Source organism: Acipenser ruthenus, chromosome 1, assembly GCF_902713425.1.
Source record: "Acipenser ruthenus chromosome 1, fAciRut3.2 maternal haplotype, whole genome shotgun sequence".
NCBI lineage: Eukaryota > Metazoa > Chordata > Actinopteri > Acipenseriformes > Acipenseridae > Acipenser > Acipenser ruthenus.
This window is the reverse complement of record NC_081189.1, coordinates 3,425,138-3,445,060: the sequence shown is the minus strand read 5'-3', so window position 1 is coordinate 3,445,060 and position 19,923 is coordinate 3,425,138. Positions and strand designations below refer to the sequence as shown.

General features: G+C 41.2%; 2 protein-coding genes across 2 annotated transcripts; one reads left to right on the top strand and one right to left on the bottom strand.

Annotated features, from left to right (window-relative positions):
• Positions 1 to 376: 376 nt before the first annotated feature.
• Positions 377 to 8,327, top strand: LOC117404108 (ankyrin repeat domain-containing protein 34B-like). Its single transcript, XM_034928111.2, has 2 exons — positions 377 to 1,317; positions 4,560 to 8,327. The coding sequence occupies exon 2, from the start codon at positions 4,610 to 4,612 to the stop codon at positions 6,161 to 6,163; it is 1,554 nt and encodes a 517-aa protein (XP_034784002.2). The 5' UTR covers positions 377 to 1,317; positions 4,560 to 4,609; the 3' UTR covers positions 6,164 to 8,327.
• Positions 8,328 to 9,654: 1,327 nt separating this feature from the next.
• Positions 9,655 to 18,540, bottom strand: LOC117403764 (protein FAM151B-like). The gene is made up of 6 exons (XM_034006155.3): positions 18,272 to 18,540; positions 16,501 to 16,629; positions 15,720 to 15,879; positions 13,185 to 13,405; positions 12,322 to 12,457; positions 9,655 to 10,637 (listed from the first exon to the last, which is right to left on the bottom strand). The coding sequence occupies exons 1-6, from the start codon at positions 18,291 to 18,293 to the stop codon at positions 10,475 to 10,477; spliced, it is 831 nt and encodes a 276-aa protein (XP_033862046.1). The 5' UTR covers positions 18,294 to 18,540; the 3' UTR covers positions 9,655 to 10,474.
• Between the last annotated feature and the right edge of the window lie 1,383 nt (positions 18,541 to 19,923).

The window sequence follows — 19,923 nt, the reverse complement described above, 5'->3', positions numbered from 1 at the left end:
CTGGAGAATGTTAGCACTAAGCTAGTACAAAGATCATTACTCAGACCTCCCAGTTCTTCAACTAATACGTATCTAATACGTATCTGTGTGGCATTCATTACAACTTCCCAATCAGACAGCACATTTGAGCCCTGAGTGAGGTCATTGACCTCTCAACGTCAACAGAGGTCAAGCCTCCAGTGATTTCACATGTGAAAATAGTGTTCCAGGACACAGAAATGCACTTACATCTATGTAATCTATCATGTTGTTATGACACATGGTGTTAAAATAGCAAATTATCATTGTCAAAGGTCATTTACCTCTCACGGTTGTCAGAGGTCAAATCCAAGATGACTCCACATCTGAAAACAAACCTTAGGGTGTGTAGAAACTGTGGAAAATGTCATGCTTTTATCATAAAATGCACAATACCGTTTATATATGAGTTTATCAGCTGTACTAAAAGAGCATTCACATTCACACTGTCCAATGTACCCAAGCTTTTATTTACATTTAACACATTGAAATGAAATCTGGAAACGAGGCATAATATGAAAAAAGTAATGCATTTATTAAATCATTGATAAGGGATTTCATCTTTAATATGTAATACAATATAGTATACTGTATATTTAGCAAGCCCACTGTTTAATAACACCCCTTTAACCTTCTACACCCCAGTGTCATCCCATCCTAATGTCCTGTCCACCTCCATATTGAGTACAACCACCTGAACAATTAATATTCCTAATGTCTATAAAGGATTCCCAGAAATTAAGAATGGGATGAAGTTGAACGTTCGGCAGTGGTCAAACTGGAACTAACTGGCTGTACTGTCCACCCAGGCTCTATCTATGGAACTCTGGAATCCCCTCTGCTTCAGAACACCCTCAAGAGTCTTTCTCATTGGCTGAGTGCTCCTGTCACTTGGCATCACACTCAGCCACACCCCCTCAGCCTTTATCAGACTTTTAGATACAGCAAGAGATCGGTGTGCCTGTCTCTTATGAACCTGAATGAGTGAAAGCATGCTGTCTGAAATTACTTGTGACATTTCCAGGAGCCCTTTTAGCTTCCATTAGTAACCACCATACTGGAACTTTATAAGTATTGTTTTTTGAAAATTTCAAGGACTACAATAACTGGCTAAATATACATACATGTGTACATACATACATATACATTTATGTATTCATTTTTTTTTTTTTAATAAAAAGGCTGAACACAGCAGGCAAGTCTCTCCAGAGTGGATTACCAGTGCCTGTGTGCTGTGTGAGATGTAACCTGAAGCACTGTCAAACAGCAGAGTGAGAGCTGCAAGCAGGATAGATGCCGGTAAGTGTGTTATCCTTATACACAATTATACAGTGGCTTGTGTTTTGTAATGGTCCTAGAATAGAAGTGCATTGATGACTTGTTCGATACATGTTGTAGTATTACTTCCAGCTAGGTGGAATGTAAAACCTGCAAGAATGACCCTGTGGTTTCTTTCGAGCTGCATTCTTCGGGGTATCACTCGGACTGATTGAAATGTTTCATCTTCTGAAGCACTGTGCAGTGCGTGCACTGACCTAACGTACATCTCAACACATGGGGAGTGTGAACTAGAAATAGTTACTGGGGGAATTGGACGTTCATTCCAGAATGCAATGCAGTATTTCAACTTTATACATATTGAACATTTGGTAACAAAAATAGAACAAATAGAACAAAAATTCTTTAGCAGCACACCTAATCGATGCATGCAGTAATTACAAGGTGCCACTCAGGAAATGTACTCTGATATACAAACTGTTGATAATTTAAAAAAAGGACCAAACAAACAACATCATTTCACTTAAATAATGGTAAGTTTAAAGCTGAGCATTGAATCACGTTTGTATTTCTGTTTACTGTTTGTTCTCCTATGAATAGCAGTTCTGATCTGACACTAAGTGGGATTGCTTCCTATGCATCTCATTCATTAATTGTACAAGTAAATAAATACTGTGTACAGTACCTTTATACACCCTACCCTTTGTGGCTCATATGTGGATTTGCTTTTATATTTGCCTTCATCATTGCAATACTTTTGCTGGCCATTCTGATTTCTATTAGCTCTCCTGTAACCATCAGGTATAGAAATTGGAGAAACCCATGAAGCCATCAATTAAGAAACAAAACCGTGAATAACCTCTTCAAAAATTATTAATACATGTTTTAAAAAATCTTAGATGAATCTGTAAAAGCCCCAAATCTCAGACTATGCATACGTCAGTTAGTTACCCCTTCCTGTGTTGTTAGTTTCAATCTCCTGCTTGTTTTCACACTTGCGTTTTCGTCTATATTTTTATTCGACTTGACTTTATTTTCTTAGCAGTGTTTGCTGCTCTCTCTCTCTCTCTCTCTCTCTCTCTCTCTCTCTCTCAAAGGGTAGAATCATTGCTAAGAGGTGTAGTGCAAGGAATACAGCAATCTAGGTTTCTCAGAATTAAAGGAAAGCAGGAACATTAACAGAACCCAAATTAACCAGCGCCGACTTCTGCTGACTAACTAATCGATGTAACAAGCAGTTGCTAAGGACGGGACTGCATGCAATTCATTGCTGCCAAAGACACTCCGAGTGTCAAAGTGTGCTTGTGTGTGTGTGAGCTTCTGAGTACTGCTGTGTCTGTTTACTCAGCTCATGATAGATATCGGTGGACGCGAGCACCTTACCAGGGGTGTCAGCACGACGAACCGTTAACATGTGAAATGTTCAGTAGATATTGATATACATTAGTGTTGGAACGTGTTATCCAATGCAAGGGAATGGCAATGAACTCTAGTCAGGAATTTTTTTTTTTCTTTTTTATTATTTGTTTATTTAGCAGACGCCTTTATCCAAGGCGACTTACAGAGCCTAGGGTGTGTGAACTATGCATCAGCTGCAGAGTCACTTACAATTACGTCTCACCCGAAAGACGGAGCACAAGGAGGTTAAATGACTTGCTCAAGGTCACACAATGAGTCAGTGCCTGAGCCGGGATTTGAACCGAGGACCTTCTGGTTACAAGCCCTTTTCTTTAACCACTGGACCACACAGCCTCAATGCAGACCAGACCGGCTCTTTTCATAGTGTTTAAGAAGCTTGCTTGTGGTTCGCCGGTTCACGCCCAGCCTCTACCCCATTACACTAACTGCAATGATTTGTATCTCATAGATTGTCTGCAGCCGGTCGCTGAGGTTTAAGAAGGGAAGAGTGTAATGGACGGTATTGTGTAAAGCACTCACGTAACGGGTCATGGCCCGTCTGTGAGATGAGACGAGGTTACAAGCTTTATAACCAAGTATGAAGGCAAGTCCGGCTCTTTTCAATAGCTGTTACACCTAGTATTGCAAATCACAGCAAACAATGCTCATAGATACAGTAGGATGTTTTCCAGGTTCTGGAGAATCACATTGTATAACAACTAGAACATCTGTTTTGTACCCCCAACGATTAGAATCATGCATGCATTTCCAGTCCATTCAGACACAAGCTTTCATAGAAACTAACACCTAGGCCATACATGAATATGTACAAAAGCAGAAAATAAAGAGACTGCAGCAATGCTTCATTTTAAACACGATTGGTCAATAAGATAAAACCTTTTTGCATCTTCTCAAAATGACTTCATTACAGTTCTGTGTTCCATTATAATACCTACTCTTGTTTTATAATGCTTGCATTTCCGCCTGTGCCTCAACCTTTCCTTCGTTTTCTCTCCTTGGCCTGTCATCTTTATTGATGGAGTAATTGAATGGTACGGAAACTTTTGAAAAGACTCTGTTCCTGAAGTTTTACTCCCACCTGCATTGTATCCGCTAGACAGATGGTCAGATTCAACCCTGAGGTTTTCACAAATCTTTTCTGTAGATATTTCTTTTTTTTCATTTTTATTAACTCAGATGTGACGCAGTTACTTTTGTAACTCTGCAATAAAAAGAAGCTGCAGAACTGTGAAAGCAAGGTTAAAGCTGACAATAAAGCTATTGAGGCATCAGCCCTGAAGCTACATTCTGTATGTGCTGTGTTCAGATGCTTTGATTTTTATGTGACTCAAATCATACAAGATTCACATTCAAAATCTCAATACATGAAATAATGACAGTACTTTTTAGTGTTTGCTTACGCGGGGGAAATAGTCTTAATTTGTCATTGCTATCATACAGTAATTTATCAGAAAAACAACCTTGTGCTACAGTGCACTTTCCACCAGTTGGATAACAGGCCGCTGTCACGGACAGCTGATGTGGGTGTGGTCAGACCAGTGATTGCAGGGTGGAATGTGAGCTGCTGGGCTCACGTTTATTTAAACAGAAGAAAACACACAATTTTAAACAAAACACAAAAGAAACGGCGCAATAGCCAAAATAAACAAAACACACTAACAAGTATCACGCTGGTGCAAACCAGCTTGAATAGCAACTGTTATTTTACTTTTACCGTGCTCTCTCTCTCAACACATGACTCCCAACTCTCACACAGTTTTTTTTTTGTTTGTCATTTAATGGGTGTATTGCTTTTTACCTGTCCAATAACTGGTTAGTTGATTTTTTTCTTTTGCCAATCTCAGGTCTTGGTCATCACACCCATGGAATACAATGACGTGAACCAATAGCCAGAATGGATGATGCGATGGAAGTGCGGACTGATGGCAACTCCCTGCTGAAAGCGGTCTACCTCTGCAGGCTGCGCCTCACCCGGCTGCTCCTGGAAGGGGGCGCCTATATAAACGAGAGCAACGAGCGTGGGGAGACCCCTTTAATGATTGCCTGCAAAACCAAGCATGTGGACCAGCAGAGCGTCAGCAAGGCTAAAATGGTGAAGTACCTCCTGGAGAACAGCGCCGACCCCAACATCCAAGACAAGACGGGGAAGACGGCACTCATGCATGCCTGCCTGGAGAGGGCAGGGGTGGAGGTGGTGTCCCTGCTCTTGAAGAGCGGAGCCGATCCCAGCCTGGACGACCACTCAAGCAGCTCAGCCCTGGTGTACGCTGTCAACTCGGAAGACAAAGACACCCTGAAAGTCCTCCTAGATGCCTGCAAGGCTAGGGGCAAAGAGGTCATTATCATCACCACGGACAAGTCGCTATCAGGGAGGCAGATGACCAAGCAGTACCTGAACGTGCCTCCCCCTCCAGACCTCGACGACAGGCATTCCCCAATCCCTTGCATGTCTCCATCAGAGATCGAGCTGAAAACCACCTCTCCGTTATCCACCTGCACTGACCAGGAACCGCACTTGTTCAACTTCAAAGACCAAGGACCTCACTCTAACGGCAAAGGTTTGTCACAGCCTGGTTCCCCCACCAGAAAGCCCAGCCCAGCCCGTGGGGTCGCCAAGCTGCTCCACCTGCAGCGTCTCCACTCCGAACCCTGGCTGAAGATCCCCCAGTCCCTCCTCCACCAGAACAAAGCCATGTCCTTAAATGAAGACCTGCAAGACATCACCCCGGAGGAAGAGGTCAACAGGCTACCCTTCCTCAAGCAGCATGTCACCCGGCACCAGAGCATCGACGTGAAGGACACCAACGGCTTGCTGAAGACCTTAGAGCAGGTGCCCAGGAAGATGTCCTACGATGAGATTTACTCCCACTCCTCTCACGTCGATGCCTGCCGGAACAGCAGCGCCGTCCCTGTAGACCAGGACCCCGATTCCGTTCAGATCCTCGCTGTGTCGAGCCTGAGAAACATTGTCCAGAGACGCAACATCGGAGTGGATCACTACAGCTCGGATTCCCAGCTCCCTGTGTACACCACACCTGTGGCCAGCGAAGACAGCAAGGGGCTTCTGGAGAAGAAGCTCATCTCCATGCGGTCTTCCACCATGTCCAGCTCGAGGGAGTCTCTGGAGAACGTGTGCGCTGCTTCAGTGAGCAGGAGGCACCCGGGGGTGTTGGAGCGCAGGGGGTCGGGAGCCTTGCTTTTAGATCACATTTCTCACACGAGGCCAGGCTACCTCCCTCCTCTCAACCCCCACCCACCAATCCCAGACATCGGGGCCAACAATAACAAGCCTGCTGGGGTCATCTCTGGTGGCCCCAAACCCCTTATTCCCACCGCGCCTGCCTTCCCAAAGGATCTCAAAGCTAAGAAAATGCTGCTACGGAGACACTCGATGCAGACTGAACAGATTAAACAGCTAGTTAATTTTGAGGAGATTTTCGGTCATTAATTTGTGAAGATTGAGCCATTGTCTTTGATTGTAAAATATACATTCCATAGCATTTTGTGTGCTCTTATTTCTGCTGTAGTGCATCTGTTCCTGTTTGCTATTAAGTATGACATCTCATTTTGTTACAAACATTGTACGGGACCCAAAGAGAAGGTGACCATATGGCTTTGTGTTCAGCGGGACAGTTTGGGATAGTTCAGGCTTTTCAACTCACAACCCAATGCATTCTGGTGTAGTCCTGCTTCTCTTAAAGACAGGTAAAACAGAGTTTATTTTGTTGGGTAGGGTGTGTGGCCCCTCCCTATCTGAATCAGGTCAGAATGGCACTAGTTATCATAAGAATGTGATAACACTGATGATGGCACAGGGCTGAATGGCACCAGTTATTATAAGAATGTGATAACACTGATGATAGCACAGGGCTGAATGGCACCAGTTATTATAACAATGTGATAACACTGATGATGGCACAGGGCTGAATGTTTAAGACTCATAGTCTATGGATGATCAATCAATCAATCAAATGATATATTCCATGCCAAGACTTTTCCTAATACTTTAATGTTGTTATTTAATAAATATTTAAGTATTTGGAATATTAGTCTTGCACCTGTGCAGATACGTAAAGGGAATGCTGCACATTCTGAATAATTCAAACTTCATTTGCAAAGATGATTATTTATTATGTATTGTAAAATATATCATTTAATAAATTATGTAACTATATTTAAAACAATTGTTTTGCCTCTGTAGAATGGTGATTATGCATATCCAATGATTTTGAGAACTGACTATCAAAACATTCACCCCTGTAAAAGTTTACCTTAGTAACAAAATGTAATAAAGCATTGTAAAATACACAGTATAACTACTGGAAAAGCATGGTCAAACTAAAAATGGTTGCACTACTTTTACAAGGGCAGTACCATACAGATTCAATTTAGAAGGTGATCATTTGAACCTGTGATAGCTAGTCTCCCACCTCCTCAGATATTTGAATATTTTGTTCACCTAAAAAACAACTGGTCATTTCCATAACAGAAAAAAAATGTACTGGAAAAAAGTTGTTATTTTTGGTTTTGCATGTGACAAAAACACACACAGTAAAACCGACTGGGTTTATTGTTGGTTTTGAGACAACACATGTTAAGACAATAGAAGTTACTGTTAGTCCTCACTATTCTTTCTTGTCTCGCTAGTCTTGCTTGACTTTGTTTTCATTGGGTCTTTATGAGATAAAAAAAAAAAAAAATTCAATCTCCTTGTTTTTCCATTCTTTGTCACTGAAAATAAAATCACCCCTTAATTTAAATAAAGGAGAACTTAAAATGTGCTAAGGAAGTCAGGAGTTGTCCCCACTTAATAACCCCCTTAAGCACTCCCTGAACCCACAGTGGAGTGAAATAAAGAAGTAAACACACCTTTCAACATGTATGACAAGTAAGGGGAATTAAAATAAGATTAACGGAAGAATGACCTTAACATTAGTAGCATTCTTGAGATCGACCAATAAAAAGAAGGTGACTTTCAGGGGGAGATGAAGGGATCTGGCTCCAGAATGGGTATGGTGGTAAACTGGTCAGTTCCCACCGAACCCCAGGCTAGCGTTTCTAATCAAATCCATGCAGTCCATGCACAGGCCGCAGCACTCTGACAGCTCTATATACACAAGATATCGCTGCGTTTGTCAAGTCTGGCTGTGTACACGAACCATGAGAACCTCAACGCAGCACCCTGCTGCAGCACCACCCAAAGCTAATGTCAGTCTGATAACATTCAAAGTCAAATAACGCAGCAATTCCCTCGTTTCCAATTGAAATACAGAACCCTACAAACAATAGAGCTTATCTCGCATGTTGTCTTGCACAGCAGGTCAAACAGAAAGCTATGTATAGCAACAACAAACCCTGTTGGAGGCACAAAAGATCTCAATTGCTGTCTATCACTTACGTGTTTTTGTGAGTTTGAACTTGTTTGAACTTGTTCTGCTAAATATTATTCCGTCATGCCATGCTGTTTTTATTTGATTTCTAGAGAACGAAAAAATAAAAAAAATTGTGTTTAAATGAAAAGGTGTACAATATCGCCCACTTTACACACACTGGGATGTACGTGTTTACTTGGATCTGTAATCTACTGAGGAGAAAATGAGAAACAAACAACTTGAGAGTGCTTCAGAGCCATGAAATGTTTAATAATGTAACTGTACATTGACACAGCTAAATGAGTGAGCCTCTGAACCAATGCCAATGCTTCTGAGCACCACTGTACTGTATATACTGTACAGGGGTATCAAAGTTTTGGACAGCTTGATGGCTCAGAAATAAAGTAACATTTAACAGAATGCTGTTTCACCATGTAATTGCACAGCAGTTAGTAAGAGCATGAATCATTGGTAGTTATGCTATGCATGCCTACGGAACCCATGGACTAAGCGTTTGATTACCAAGCTCCTCTTTGGGGATTGTGTCTGGTTTGGCTGCTTGTTACTCAGGGATTACAAGCCTGGTTAACACAGTGAGATGGATGATCCGCTGTCCTAACAGCAGAAAGTATGACCTGCATGCTTTGTGAAGCATTTCGAGAGGCTGCAGGTTGTTTTGTTTTTTTCTGAAAATGAAAGTGGTGTCAGAACATGAGGTAGCAGCCAGCTTTCAACATTTCACAATTATTATACCCCCACAAACTACAATATTTAATAACACACTGTTGATTCTATTAATGACAGTTTCCAATACAATTCTTTTCATGCGGATCATGCCTGTCATCCAGGGGTGAAATTCTCCACAGGTACTCGTATGCACAGCCGGGTGTAAACATTTTAAAAACTGAGACAATCTGAGTGCCAATGAATAAATACTTTAAAAATGTATACATATCGGTACACGACACATTTATAAATACATAATAAAATAACTGATCAATTATAACTAATTCACCATAAACAAAGAAGCTGAAAATACTGAAAGCGTTGTACCCTGTGCTTGTATCACTCATGTACCGTACTGTAATATAACACTTAAGTTAAACCTTAAATGACAAGCATTAAGTAATATTACACTATGCAGTAACTGCTGTAGAGAGGGAGTTTTGTTTCAAGATATCCTAAAAAATAGATGATGTTATAAAAAATGGTATACAAAAAAACAACTGTGCTATGAAAAAATGATACAAAAGGTCTAAGTCAAACAATGCACTATAGAGGCTAAAATCCCCCTCAAATGTATTATGTAACAGGCACTGCTACTACTAATGATGTACCTGGTCATATTAATCTCCATAGTATTCTCTGAAATCATCCCCATTCTTTCCAGACCCTGGGTACTCATCTACAACAGGACCTGGCCATGCTACAATAATAGCCTTGGATTAGAACATATATGCCTGTTTCTTTGCTTATCTTACAATAATATGTTCTGTGCGCTTCTCTGTTGGGTTTCGGTGCAGATTAATTACCATGATCTATTACACAAAAAGATTTTTCAGGCAGAAACAGTATAAAAGTTTTTATTTTTATTTTGAGTTTATCCCTGGTATTGTGGTTTCTGCACAAGAAACAAAGTGACAAAAGACACATTTTCATAAAGTAATATCATCACTGTGGTTTAATTCTGCTTTTTTTTTTTAGATGTGTGTGCAAGTGAAAACTCACATTTAACTTAAACTCTTCAAAATGTTTTAGAAAGAGGGACATTTTACAAAGAAATTATTTATAATATTTATCCACTATGTAATTTATGGCGAACACTGACATGGATTTTGCCTTCAAATTCATGTGCAGCAATGTTCTTTTCAAATATTTCAAGTAGTTTCTCCGTCACACTAAATAACTATTACTCCATAATAATGATAATTACTCCACACAGCTGTTTTCATGTTGCACTGCTAAAGTCTTCTCTCGTTGATCAATGAATGAGCACTGACTCAAAGTGAAATGGGCGGAGATTTCTGACTCATGCCAAAATGAATCTGATTAGAATGAAAGCTTGGCCAATCAACATGCAGTGATTATACTAAAGTTAATGGTGTGGCCAATAGCAGCTATCAGAAACAGTATGAGGAAACAGAATGCAAGCAGCATAAACATGAGCTGAATGAAAGTGCATTTGAGAAACGTTGCTCTAGTGGACTGTGAGTGGATGGCATGCATTTGCATTGGATGAAAAGCAGATTAAATTAGTCCCAGTACCGGCATCAAAATAAGTCCTGGTACAGAGTACCGGCAGAATTTCACCCCTACCCGTATCAAACCATATCTGTGGCAATAATGTTGGTTTCCAATGCAATGCCTCCACTGACTGAGTCCATCGGTTACTTTACTATTGAAGAATAACCTATAGCCTTCTTGAAAGCTGCATCCTGAGCCTCAGTGATGTCGTAGAATATCCTGGACTTGTCAAAGTTTTTCCTCAAGTACAGCAAGTCCTCCACAGGATACACATCATCCTTTCCTGTCCAGACGCTTAGACTGTACCTAAAGCAATACACAGAACACACGGCAGTAACATACAGCCAACCAGTGTCTTAATCACAGTACCGGAGAGTCGCCTATCACATCGCTTGCGCTTGTCACCACTGGTGTGAAAGGTAGCGTCGCAGCGAAAGTACCATTTTATCACAGGACAAATCGCATCACGTCCGGTGTGTGGAGACCTTTCCTGTTGAAGGAGTGTAAAACTGCACTGTAAAATGTATTAGTAAGTAGCTTCAATGTCGTTTTATTTGCTTGTTTATATTCCCCTTATTATTTTCCAGTGGTTCTGGGTTCTGGTGCTCCAATATTGAGTTATCATCATTTTTCTCTAAATCTGCCTTTGAGTTTGCTTTGAGGCTGTCTGGAGAACTAAATGCCAGTCCATTCAAATCATGTGACAGTCTGACTTTTCAACTGTTAGCGAGAGAGAGAGAGAGAGAGAGAGAGAGAGAGAGAGAGAGAGAGAGAGAGAGAGAGAGAGAGAGAGAGAGAGAGAGAGAGAGAGAGAGAGAGAGAGAGAGAGAGAGAGAGAAGGTGACATTCTCTCATGATTTAATTTGAATGGAATGAAGAATGCTGTTCAGTCCTGGCACTGAAGAGTCTCAATAAACATTGAAGCAGCAGAACCCAGATCCACTCAGAAACACCACACATGGTAAATGAAACCCATCCGAGTCTGCTTACTCTTTATTACTGCCCCCCATTTGTCACTTTTTATTTTAACAATAGATACGCCTCTGCATTGTTGTGCCTTTGTAGTAGCAGTTTAACAATACCATGTGAGTATACTCTGTAATGACTGAGAAACATGAAGCAGTGGCACAGCCCAAAACATGAAGCAGTGGCACAGCTGCAATTCTCTAGCCATGGAGGCATGCTGGCTCTCTGACAGAGGGCTGGTTCTTAATCTCACAGGCACCCTTACACGGCCTTGGCAATTTCATTTCATCAGACAAGAGTTTGTAATCCTCTTTACTGGCTCTTAAGCTTATTCAATTGTACCGGTATGCTGAGGGAACCTTGAGAAGGTTACAATTGAAACATGAAGTATTAGGCTGTGTTGGAAAAAAAAAATGTACTGAATTAAAATGTTATATAAAAAAAAAATGACGCAGTTAGGCAGCTAAGATTAAGGGCTTGGTGATCAAAGCAGCTCTATGGAACTATGTTCATACATTTAAGATTAACACAAATCATGAAAATGTAAATTAGTAACTTTACTTCCCAAGATAACCTTTTTATGATGGTTGCAATCGTTGCGAGTGTTTGTTTGTTGCAACTACTCGAATATTGTGAGTTTTTTTGTGGGATTCCTCTCAGTTCTTTTTAACTTTAGGTGTATTGAAAAGGATCTGAAAGGGAAAGCAGTATCTACTGTGCTTCCATGCAGATCATGAATAAACCCCAGTAGAAGCACATGAGAACACAGAAAGTGTAAGAAGAAGAATGTCTATCTACAAATCATTTACAACCGTGTCCTCTGGTCCTGGCTTCTGCGCTGCGTTTAAAGTATTGGTGAGGGTTCATTTTGTCAACTCCTTTGAACTTTTTCTTTTAAGATTTTAAAGAGTTCAATCAAGTCCCCCTAATTCTTCTTTGTTTTAGGCTGTATAGATTCAGTTCCCTCAGCCTCTCTTCAGAGCTCATTCCTTTAAGCCTGAGGAGAAGTCAGTATGATGCTCACCTGTCAGACTGCTGCAGCAGCCAGTGAAGCTGAGTGAAGGACTGTCTTAGCAGAGCTGCCCTGACTGGAAACGTGACGGGCTGCTGTAGGGCTCCACAGATCTGTTCCATCTCTTTCACCATCTCCCAGCTGTAGCCTGCCATTAAACAGGTGGAAACCGCTAGCACTTCCACTACAAAAGCTCAGCGCAGTCAAAGCATAGCAAAATGCAGTGAAAGCATTGTAAAGCACAGGTTAGCACTGCAAAGCCATGGCAAACTGTGGTAAATGCACAGTATGACCATTGGAAAAGCATGGGAAAATTAGAACAATTATATCAACTGTATTAGAAAAACACAGAAAAACATAAATTATAGCAAATGCAGAGGAAAAGCATGGGAAAATGACAGTGCAGATTTACTGTACCTTTTCCCAAGCCAACATCTTACAATGTCCACATTATCTTAATATTTATTTTCTTACTTGTTATTCATTATCTATTGCTGTGTCGGCTTATAGCATTATTTTATCAGGCTTACTACATAATGTCCTTTTAATCTGGTTGAAAACCACTGGGTGCTTTGAAAGATAACCATTAGGGGTGTGCAGCTGTCATTTCTGTCCCCTCTGAAACTGATATTTACAGATCTTCCATTTACTGACTGTTGACACAGAGGTCATTTCTAAAGCCTAAAAATTGATATTCTTCCATTATTTATATTAAGGCATCACAGGTTGAGTTGACAAGGAGTGACCCGTGTATTAATAGGCTATGCTCCTCCAACTGTGTTAATAAAAAGCAGTAATCTACGGCTAGGAAAAAAACAGAGCGAGAGAGAGCAATGTGACCCAGCCCGATGAAGTCTATCTGCAAGCCCACGTACCGTGGTTCTCTGTTTGAGGGCTCCAGCCTGTGGTCCACCCCAGAGACAGCACTGCGTGTGGGGAGACAGGGCACACCGTGTCCAGGAATCCCTTGGCTTCCACTGCTTGCCCGGGGCTCCCGTTGGGTCCTGGGAGAATATCAGCGTTTATCCACAGCGGGCGACTTTGCCGACTCTTCACTGACTCCAGGAGCCTAATGGAGGACTGCACAGCTTCCAGACTGGGGACCGGTAAACAATCATGCAACGTGTATTACAACAAAGCCATTCCTCTCAAACATACGCCACTTAACAGTCTAAGGCAGGGTGGCCAACACTGGTCCTGGAGACACGCAGGGTCTTCAGGCTTCCCTTCCACCCGAGCTCTCAATTACTTAATGAACCAATCATTTTATTAATTGGTAAACACATAAAAAAGTCCAGATATTTAGTCAATGATTTAAGGATACTCAGAAAACCTCAGAAAACTCAGCACCAGGGTTGGCCAGCCCTTTTCTAGGGTTTAATGAGTTTTGCTGGTGTTGATGCTTTTTATAATGCCCACTTGAGAAGAGGGTTGGGTTATGGACCTTTGCCAGCAACTTTCAACCCAATCAAATACATAATATACCAACCATTTAGATGAGAGTTGGTTTTCACAAGAATCTCAAAAATCAGTATTCAGTGTTCTACGTTACATGAATATGTATTCAATTTCCATGATAGCATGGTGAAGGCTATTGGGTTACAAAGATATAGTCTTTCAATAGCTCTGCCAACCAAACAAAACACTGTTTGTTTTCAGTGAAAAATCTGCTCAGTCTTTGAGCAAAGAAAACAGCTTTATTTCAACTGCAAACTCTTTACCAAACGAAATAGCACCATCTAGTGTTTATTTGTTGCAATAGCAGGATAGTGTTTCTGACGTCACTATAGATTTTTTCCCCTCACTAGTTGCTACTGTCTTTACCCAGATTTAGTAGAATGAACAACCAAGGCAGGTGTAACTGGGTTACTACTGTATGTATTAATTTAGTAAATGTATAAAGTGTCTCTCCTCCTCCCCTCCCCCCCCCAGTACATAACTGTATGAAACATGTACTGTATTTTCTAGCACTGCGAGCGCCTATCCCTTTAAGACACAGTGCAGATGCTACAATGCTGTCCAAGCAAGGCACTGGCTGCAGCTATGAGATTGTAGTTTATTTTAAGATGCACAGGTGTTATATCTATCAGAAGTTTTAAGTATAGTGCCCCAAGTAAGATTAAGTAGATTTAAATGTCTTGTTTTTAACATTTCCCTCACTGCAAACACTCTTAGTGGTCACGTTGCTCCAATGTTGAGCTAGTATCGTTAATCTCGAAGTATGTCTTTACCTGCTTTGAGCTTGTCTGGAGAATCCACTGAACATCCTTCCTCCTTCTATTCAGATCATGTGACTCAGACTTTTCTGCCAATCTTTCATATTCATAGCTAGGCAGATTTGTTAACAACAATACAGGTGCAGCAGAACCCAGAGCCACTCTGTGTTCCATTTCTTCAGGAGCGCACCCCTCCCCCCGATACTATAAACAATACAGGTGCAACAGAACCCAGAGCCACTCTGTGTTCCATTTCTTCAGGAGCGCACCCCTCCCCCCGATACTATAAACAATACAGGTGCAACAGAACCCAGAGCCACTCTGTGTTCCATTTCTTCAGGAGCGCACCCCTCCCCCCCCCCGATACTATAAACAATACAGGTGCAACAGAACCCAGAGCCACTCTGTGTTCCATTTCTTCAGGAGCGCACCCCTCCCCCCGATACTATAAACAATACAGGTGCAACAGAACCCAGAGCCACTCTGTGTTCCATTTCTTCAGGAGCGCACCCCTCCCCCCGATACTATAAACAATACAGGTGCAACAGAACCCAGAGCCACTCTGTGTTCCATTTCTTCAGGAGCGCACCCCTCCCCCCGATACTATAAACAATACAGGTGCAACAGAACCCAGAGCCACTCTGTGTTCCATTTCTTCAGGAGCGCACCCCTCCCTCCCCCCGATACTATAAACAATACAGGTGCAACAGAACCCAGAGCCACTCTGTGTTCCATTTCTTCAGGAGCGCACCCCTCCCCCCGATACTATAAACAATACAGGTGCAACAGAACCCAGAGCCACTCTGTGTTCCATTTCTTCAGGAGCGCACCCCTCCCCCCGATACTATAAACAATACAGGTGCAACAGAACCCAGAGCCACTCTGTGTTCCATTTCTTCAGGAGCGCACCCCTCCCCCCGATACTATAAACAATACAGGTGCAACAGAACCCAGAGCCACTCTGTGTTCCATTTCTTCAGGAGCGCACCCCTCCCCCCGATACTATAAACAATACAGGTGCAACAGAACCCAGAGCCACTCTGTGTTCCATTTCTTCAGGAGCGCACCCCTCCCCCCCCCCGATACTATAAACAATACAGGTGCAACAGAACCCAGAGCCACTCTGTGTTCCATTTCTTCAGGAGCGCACCCCTCCCCCCGATACTATAAACACATTTGAAAAGCAAGCGATACCTTTTGAAATCCAGCTTGATTCCTTTATCAGACAGCAGCACCTCGTTCAGCCAATCCTGTAGCGTGATGTCACTGTCACTGTGGGGAGGGTGCGCCATGATTGGTTCTCTCGGCTCACGCCCCCGGAGTAGAACATCTGCTTCAATCATGTGAGCTGCACCTGGATATGCATGCAATTTGAAAATAAATCCCCCCACACAGCACAGTACTATAGCACACACTGCTGTCCTTCTACCCCAGCTGGCACCTGATTACAGACTTACCCACACTCTCTAACCTACACAGAGCTTCATCTTACAAAGTGATTACAGCTCACAAGAGACATCGATAAACCGTACCTGCATTCATTACAGAGGTCTCCCATGTACACTTCTGAAAGAAAACATGTTGCAGTAAACTGCATTTTCATTTGAAATCATGACACATGGTACTACACTAGCTGAAAGAAACCTGTTTGCAGCCCATGCTTTCAGGTAGTGTCGCACTTCCTTGGTTACTTTACCTGAACTCTGCTCAAAGCAAACCATAGAAATGAGAAAAAAAAAGTAAGGGGACGGTAAAAACCAAAAAGTTTGATCAAACTGAGGTTACACCAACATCAGACTTTATTTTATTTATTTGTAAAAATAGCCCTTTCTTAAAATAACCGCTCTTAAAGAAGATGCACCACCTGTAGTGTTGTATTTGTCCGTTGTTCCATCAGTACATTTGCAGTTTAACTTGTTTGAAGCCTTAGACATACTTTTCTGTGTGTTTAATTGGAGTTTTAGTTTCTGCTTACTTTTTAAAGCTTCCGCTGTGCTGGCCTTGCTGTTAGCGGCATGGTACCAGGTGACCTGACCCCCATCTCGGTCTGGAATCTGTCCTTTACTGATGAAGTAGTCAAGTGCTGCCCCAACGCCGTGTCCTCCTGAAGTACACGGATCCCAACAGCAAAGAGAAGCACATCAGTAATATCGACGTCACTTCAGACAAGGTGCATTACTGAGCTAATGCTCAATACACACACACACTTACTTCTAGGTTTGAAACAATAAGAAACAGTACTTAGAGGAAGAAAAAAAAAGCTATAGTTTAAAATCTGAAACTGGAACTGTAATGCATTTGTTTATGAACATTCATGAAGAGGATATTGCCATAGTACTGGACACGGATCAGTTTGTCCTCAGTCACGTGGAACAGAACATGGTAGGGAGAAGAACGTTGTTTGGGAAGATTTGATGGTGGTCTGTTACTTGTGCTGTGTTATAGATAATACAGTTGTTCAGATTACCCCACACAATATGACAATGTAACTGTATACAGTTTTCACGTTTAATCGAATGCTGCTCATTGTTGTAGTTCCTCCACACACTTTCAGTTATCCTTTCAGCTCCCCCAGGGCTGGGTTGTACCAGCTGTGCGTAAGTTCATTCCAATGTTAGAACGTAAAGTCTCTTGTAAGTCCTTAGTTGTCACTAATTAGTTTATAACTAAGCGCTCTCTTATTTCAGTTGCACCACGTGTACTTAAGACAGTACTTTGTTAGTTTATCAACTAGCGGGTCATACTATGTTCGTGACGTCATCGCTGCAGCTCGAAACTGGGAACGTTAAGAATGTTACGTTTTAGAGATTAAAACTGAGAGGAGCAATCTTGTTTTGTTCGTACTTCATATCTAAAGCTTCACACTTCCCTGTTACTTATAAAAATCCAGTTGTTACGATTAAAAAAATTAATTCCCGCGGCTCCTTCTACTGTTGTCTCCGTTACCCCTGACAGATAAGCTTACAACAAGACAGCTAATTAATTCAAGATTATTTTGTACTGGGAATTGTCATTATATTTGTACATATATGGTATAAAATATTGAATATTTAAAACCAAGTTTTAGGAAAGTTTACAAATTAATATAACTTTAACAACGTTCATGGCTGTTATGTGTGAGCCATAACGGATAAGAAATATACATATTTAATTATACATTAAAATATAACCCTGGTGAAAAATTCCTATAGGAAATCCTATTGGAAATTTTATAGGAATGCTTCAGAAATTGAAAATTCCTACCGGATCATACAAGAACTTTACAATTAATTATATTTTTTATCCTATAAATCGTATGCGAAACTTTAGAATCCAACAGGATTTAAAAGGATTTCCTATAATTAATCAAGACGGTGTATGCAGTCTCGCAGGATTCGCTTACGACGAAAACTATGAACAAAATCATCTTCAAAGAGAAGTTCACGCAGCAAAAACCTTACACCTGCTTAAAGGTATACGTAGATTTTAAGCAACAACCGGTCTCACGTTGTAACTATAGCTGGTGCACCCCGTGAAAATGCAGTAATGTAAAATCGACGTTAGAAAAGCCTTACTCTTTAACTAGTGTAAGACCTTACACGCACAGCCGGTGCAACCCAGCCCTGGCCCCTTGTGCCATATCATGCTAGGAGGATCCTTAGCTTCCCTTTAACCACTGGATGGAAGACAACATCATTTACAACAACGACCTTGACGTATTTATTTAACATGCTCGCGTTCCTAATAAGTAAATCTACAAATCCTACCGCAACTAGCAATGCATGCCATAGCTGGGTCAGCAGCAGAAGAGGATACTTTCGTTTGAGGTACAATATGGCCGCCAAAACAAAAACCGAATAACTGTCACTCCATTATTGCAGCAACGATGCAAACAAGCCTTCACTCAGCGCTGAAGAAACTGCTACAAGTACCGCTGTCGGATACTCTACAGTTCCCAGAGTACAAAACTTCCCACTATGGTTTCCGTTTCCGTCGCACTGTGTTCCTTTAATGAAATGTCGGCTATGTATGTATGTATGTATGTATGTATGTATTTATTTATTTATAAAATAATGGCGTTCTTGGGGGGAGGGGGGGGTGAACGTTGGGAAATGAAGTCTTTCTTTTTCACTTCAAATACGTGGCAGCAAATACGTGGCACGTAACAGCAAAGCGTTGTCGCGGTCCTTCCTGGGATATGTAGTCTTTAGACATGTATCGCATATCGCGAGCGGCACTGTTCCATCAACGCAACACGAGTTGTTCTATATAATCCTATGGTGGTGTTGTTTCTAGTTGTCTTTTTTTCTTTGAATAAAATATTCCAGTATTTATTACACATATTCAACAGTTTGGCAACATAGGTGACGATGGGTTCCTCGCTCATCTAATTACAATATTGTTTTTCTTAGTATTCAGGATGCACTTGTATTATTTACTTTACACGGACAGTACTAATTTAGCATACAGTTTTTAACATCACTGTATTGCGGTAATTTTGGTACTTCCCATCAGGACAATAACGAGTTCACTGCATTTACCACGTGGAATGCTGGAGTTACTCGTGTATAAGGGTTTAATATGAGAAACGAGTATTTCTGTTGTGCAAAGTTACACAGAAAAAAATGGTCATACGAATCCCCTATTGTGCTCTTTTCCCTTATAAAATGATATTGAGGTTATTATATTGACGGGGGTTGTTTAATTAAGAGGAATCAGTAAGACACCTACCTGAATGTAAGTGTTTGCCTTTATTAATGTGGGTGTAGCCTCTGAGCCACTAGTCTTAGCTTGACAGAAATCTTTACAATTTATAGAGCACTTCAAAAAAACGATCAAAGTGGTTTACCTGTGCCATCATCTGCCTCTTCATGCTGAACACACTACAATATCGTTGTGTTTATTTATTTAAACCAAGAAACTAAACAAAGGTTCCACGAGGTTGCATCTATCTGTCTTGCTTTACAAGTAATTGTATTAACAACCTCTAGTGGTGGACCAGTTTCTCTCCAGACTCTGTCCAAGCAATATGTAGTTCTTGATATGAATGTGCGGTTTGCTTGTGTGACTCATGTACAATGGCTTGTGTGCAGACAGAAGGGGTAGAATGACTACTAATTTGGCAGTGGAATAGTTCACATAAAAACAAAATCGACCAGTAGATAAATAAATAAATACGTAAATAAAAAGAATAAATCACATCTTGGATAGTGTCTGGTGCTCTATTTGTGAATGTATCACTTTGCTGTTTGTGCACTATATTTTAAAACTGCTTGGAATTAAAAAATAAATAAATAATGTTCAAAAATGTAATTTATAGGTTAATAGATGCAATCGCAACTGCACTGCCATCCACCTGAAAGCACACGCTTTAGTGAATTCACAATGACATGCAGTGTGGTTACTCAACTACAAGTTT

What these genes read in the sequence shown, in the direction of transcription:
- LOC117404108 (XM_034928111.2), top strand. Translation starts at nt 4,610, where the DNA reads ATGGATGATGCGATGGAAGTGCGGACTGATGGCAACTCCCTGCTGAAA.
- LOC117403764 (XM_034006155.3), bottom strand. Translation starts at nt 18,293, where the DNA reads ATGGCATGCATTGCTAGTTGCG. An exon ending in GGCATGCATTGCTAGTTGCG is followed by an intron (nt 16,630 to 18,271) that starts GTAGGATTTGTA and finishes CGTGTACTTCAG; the next exon opens with GAGGACACGGCGTTGGGGCA. An exon ending in CCCTCAAACAGAGAACCACG is followed by an intron (nt 12,458 to 13,184) that starts GTACGTGGGCTT and finishes GTTTAATGGCAG; the next exon opens with GCTACAGCTGGGAGATGGTG.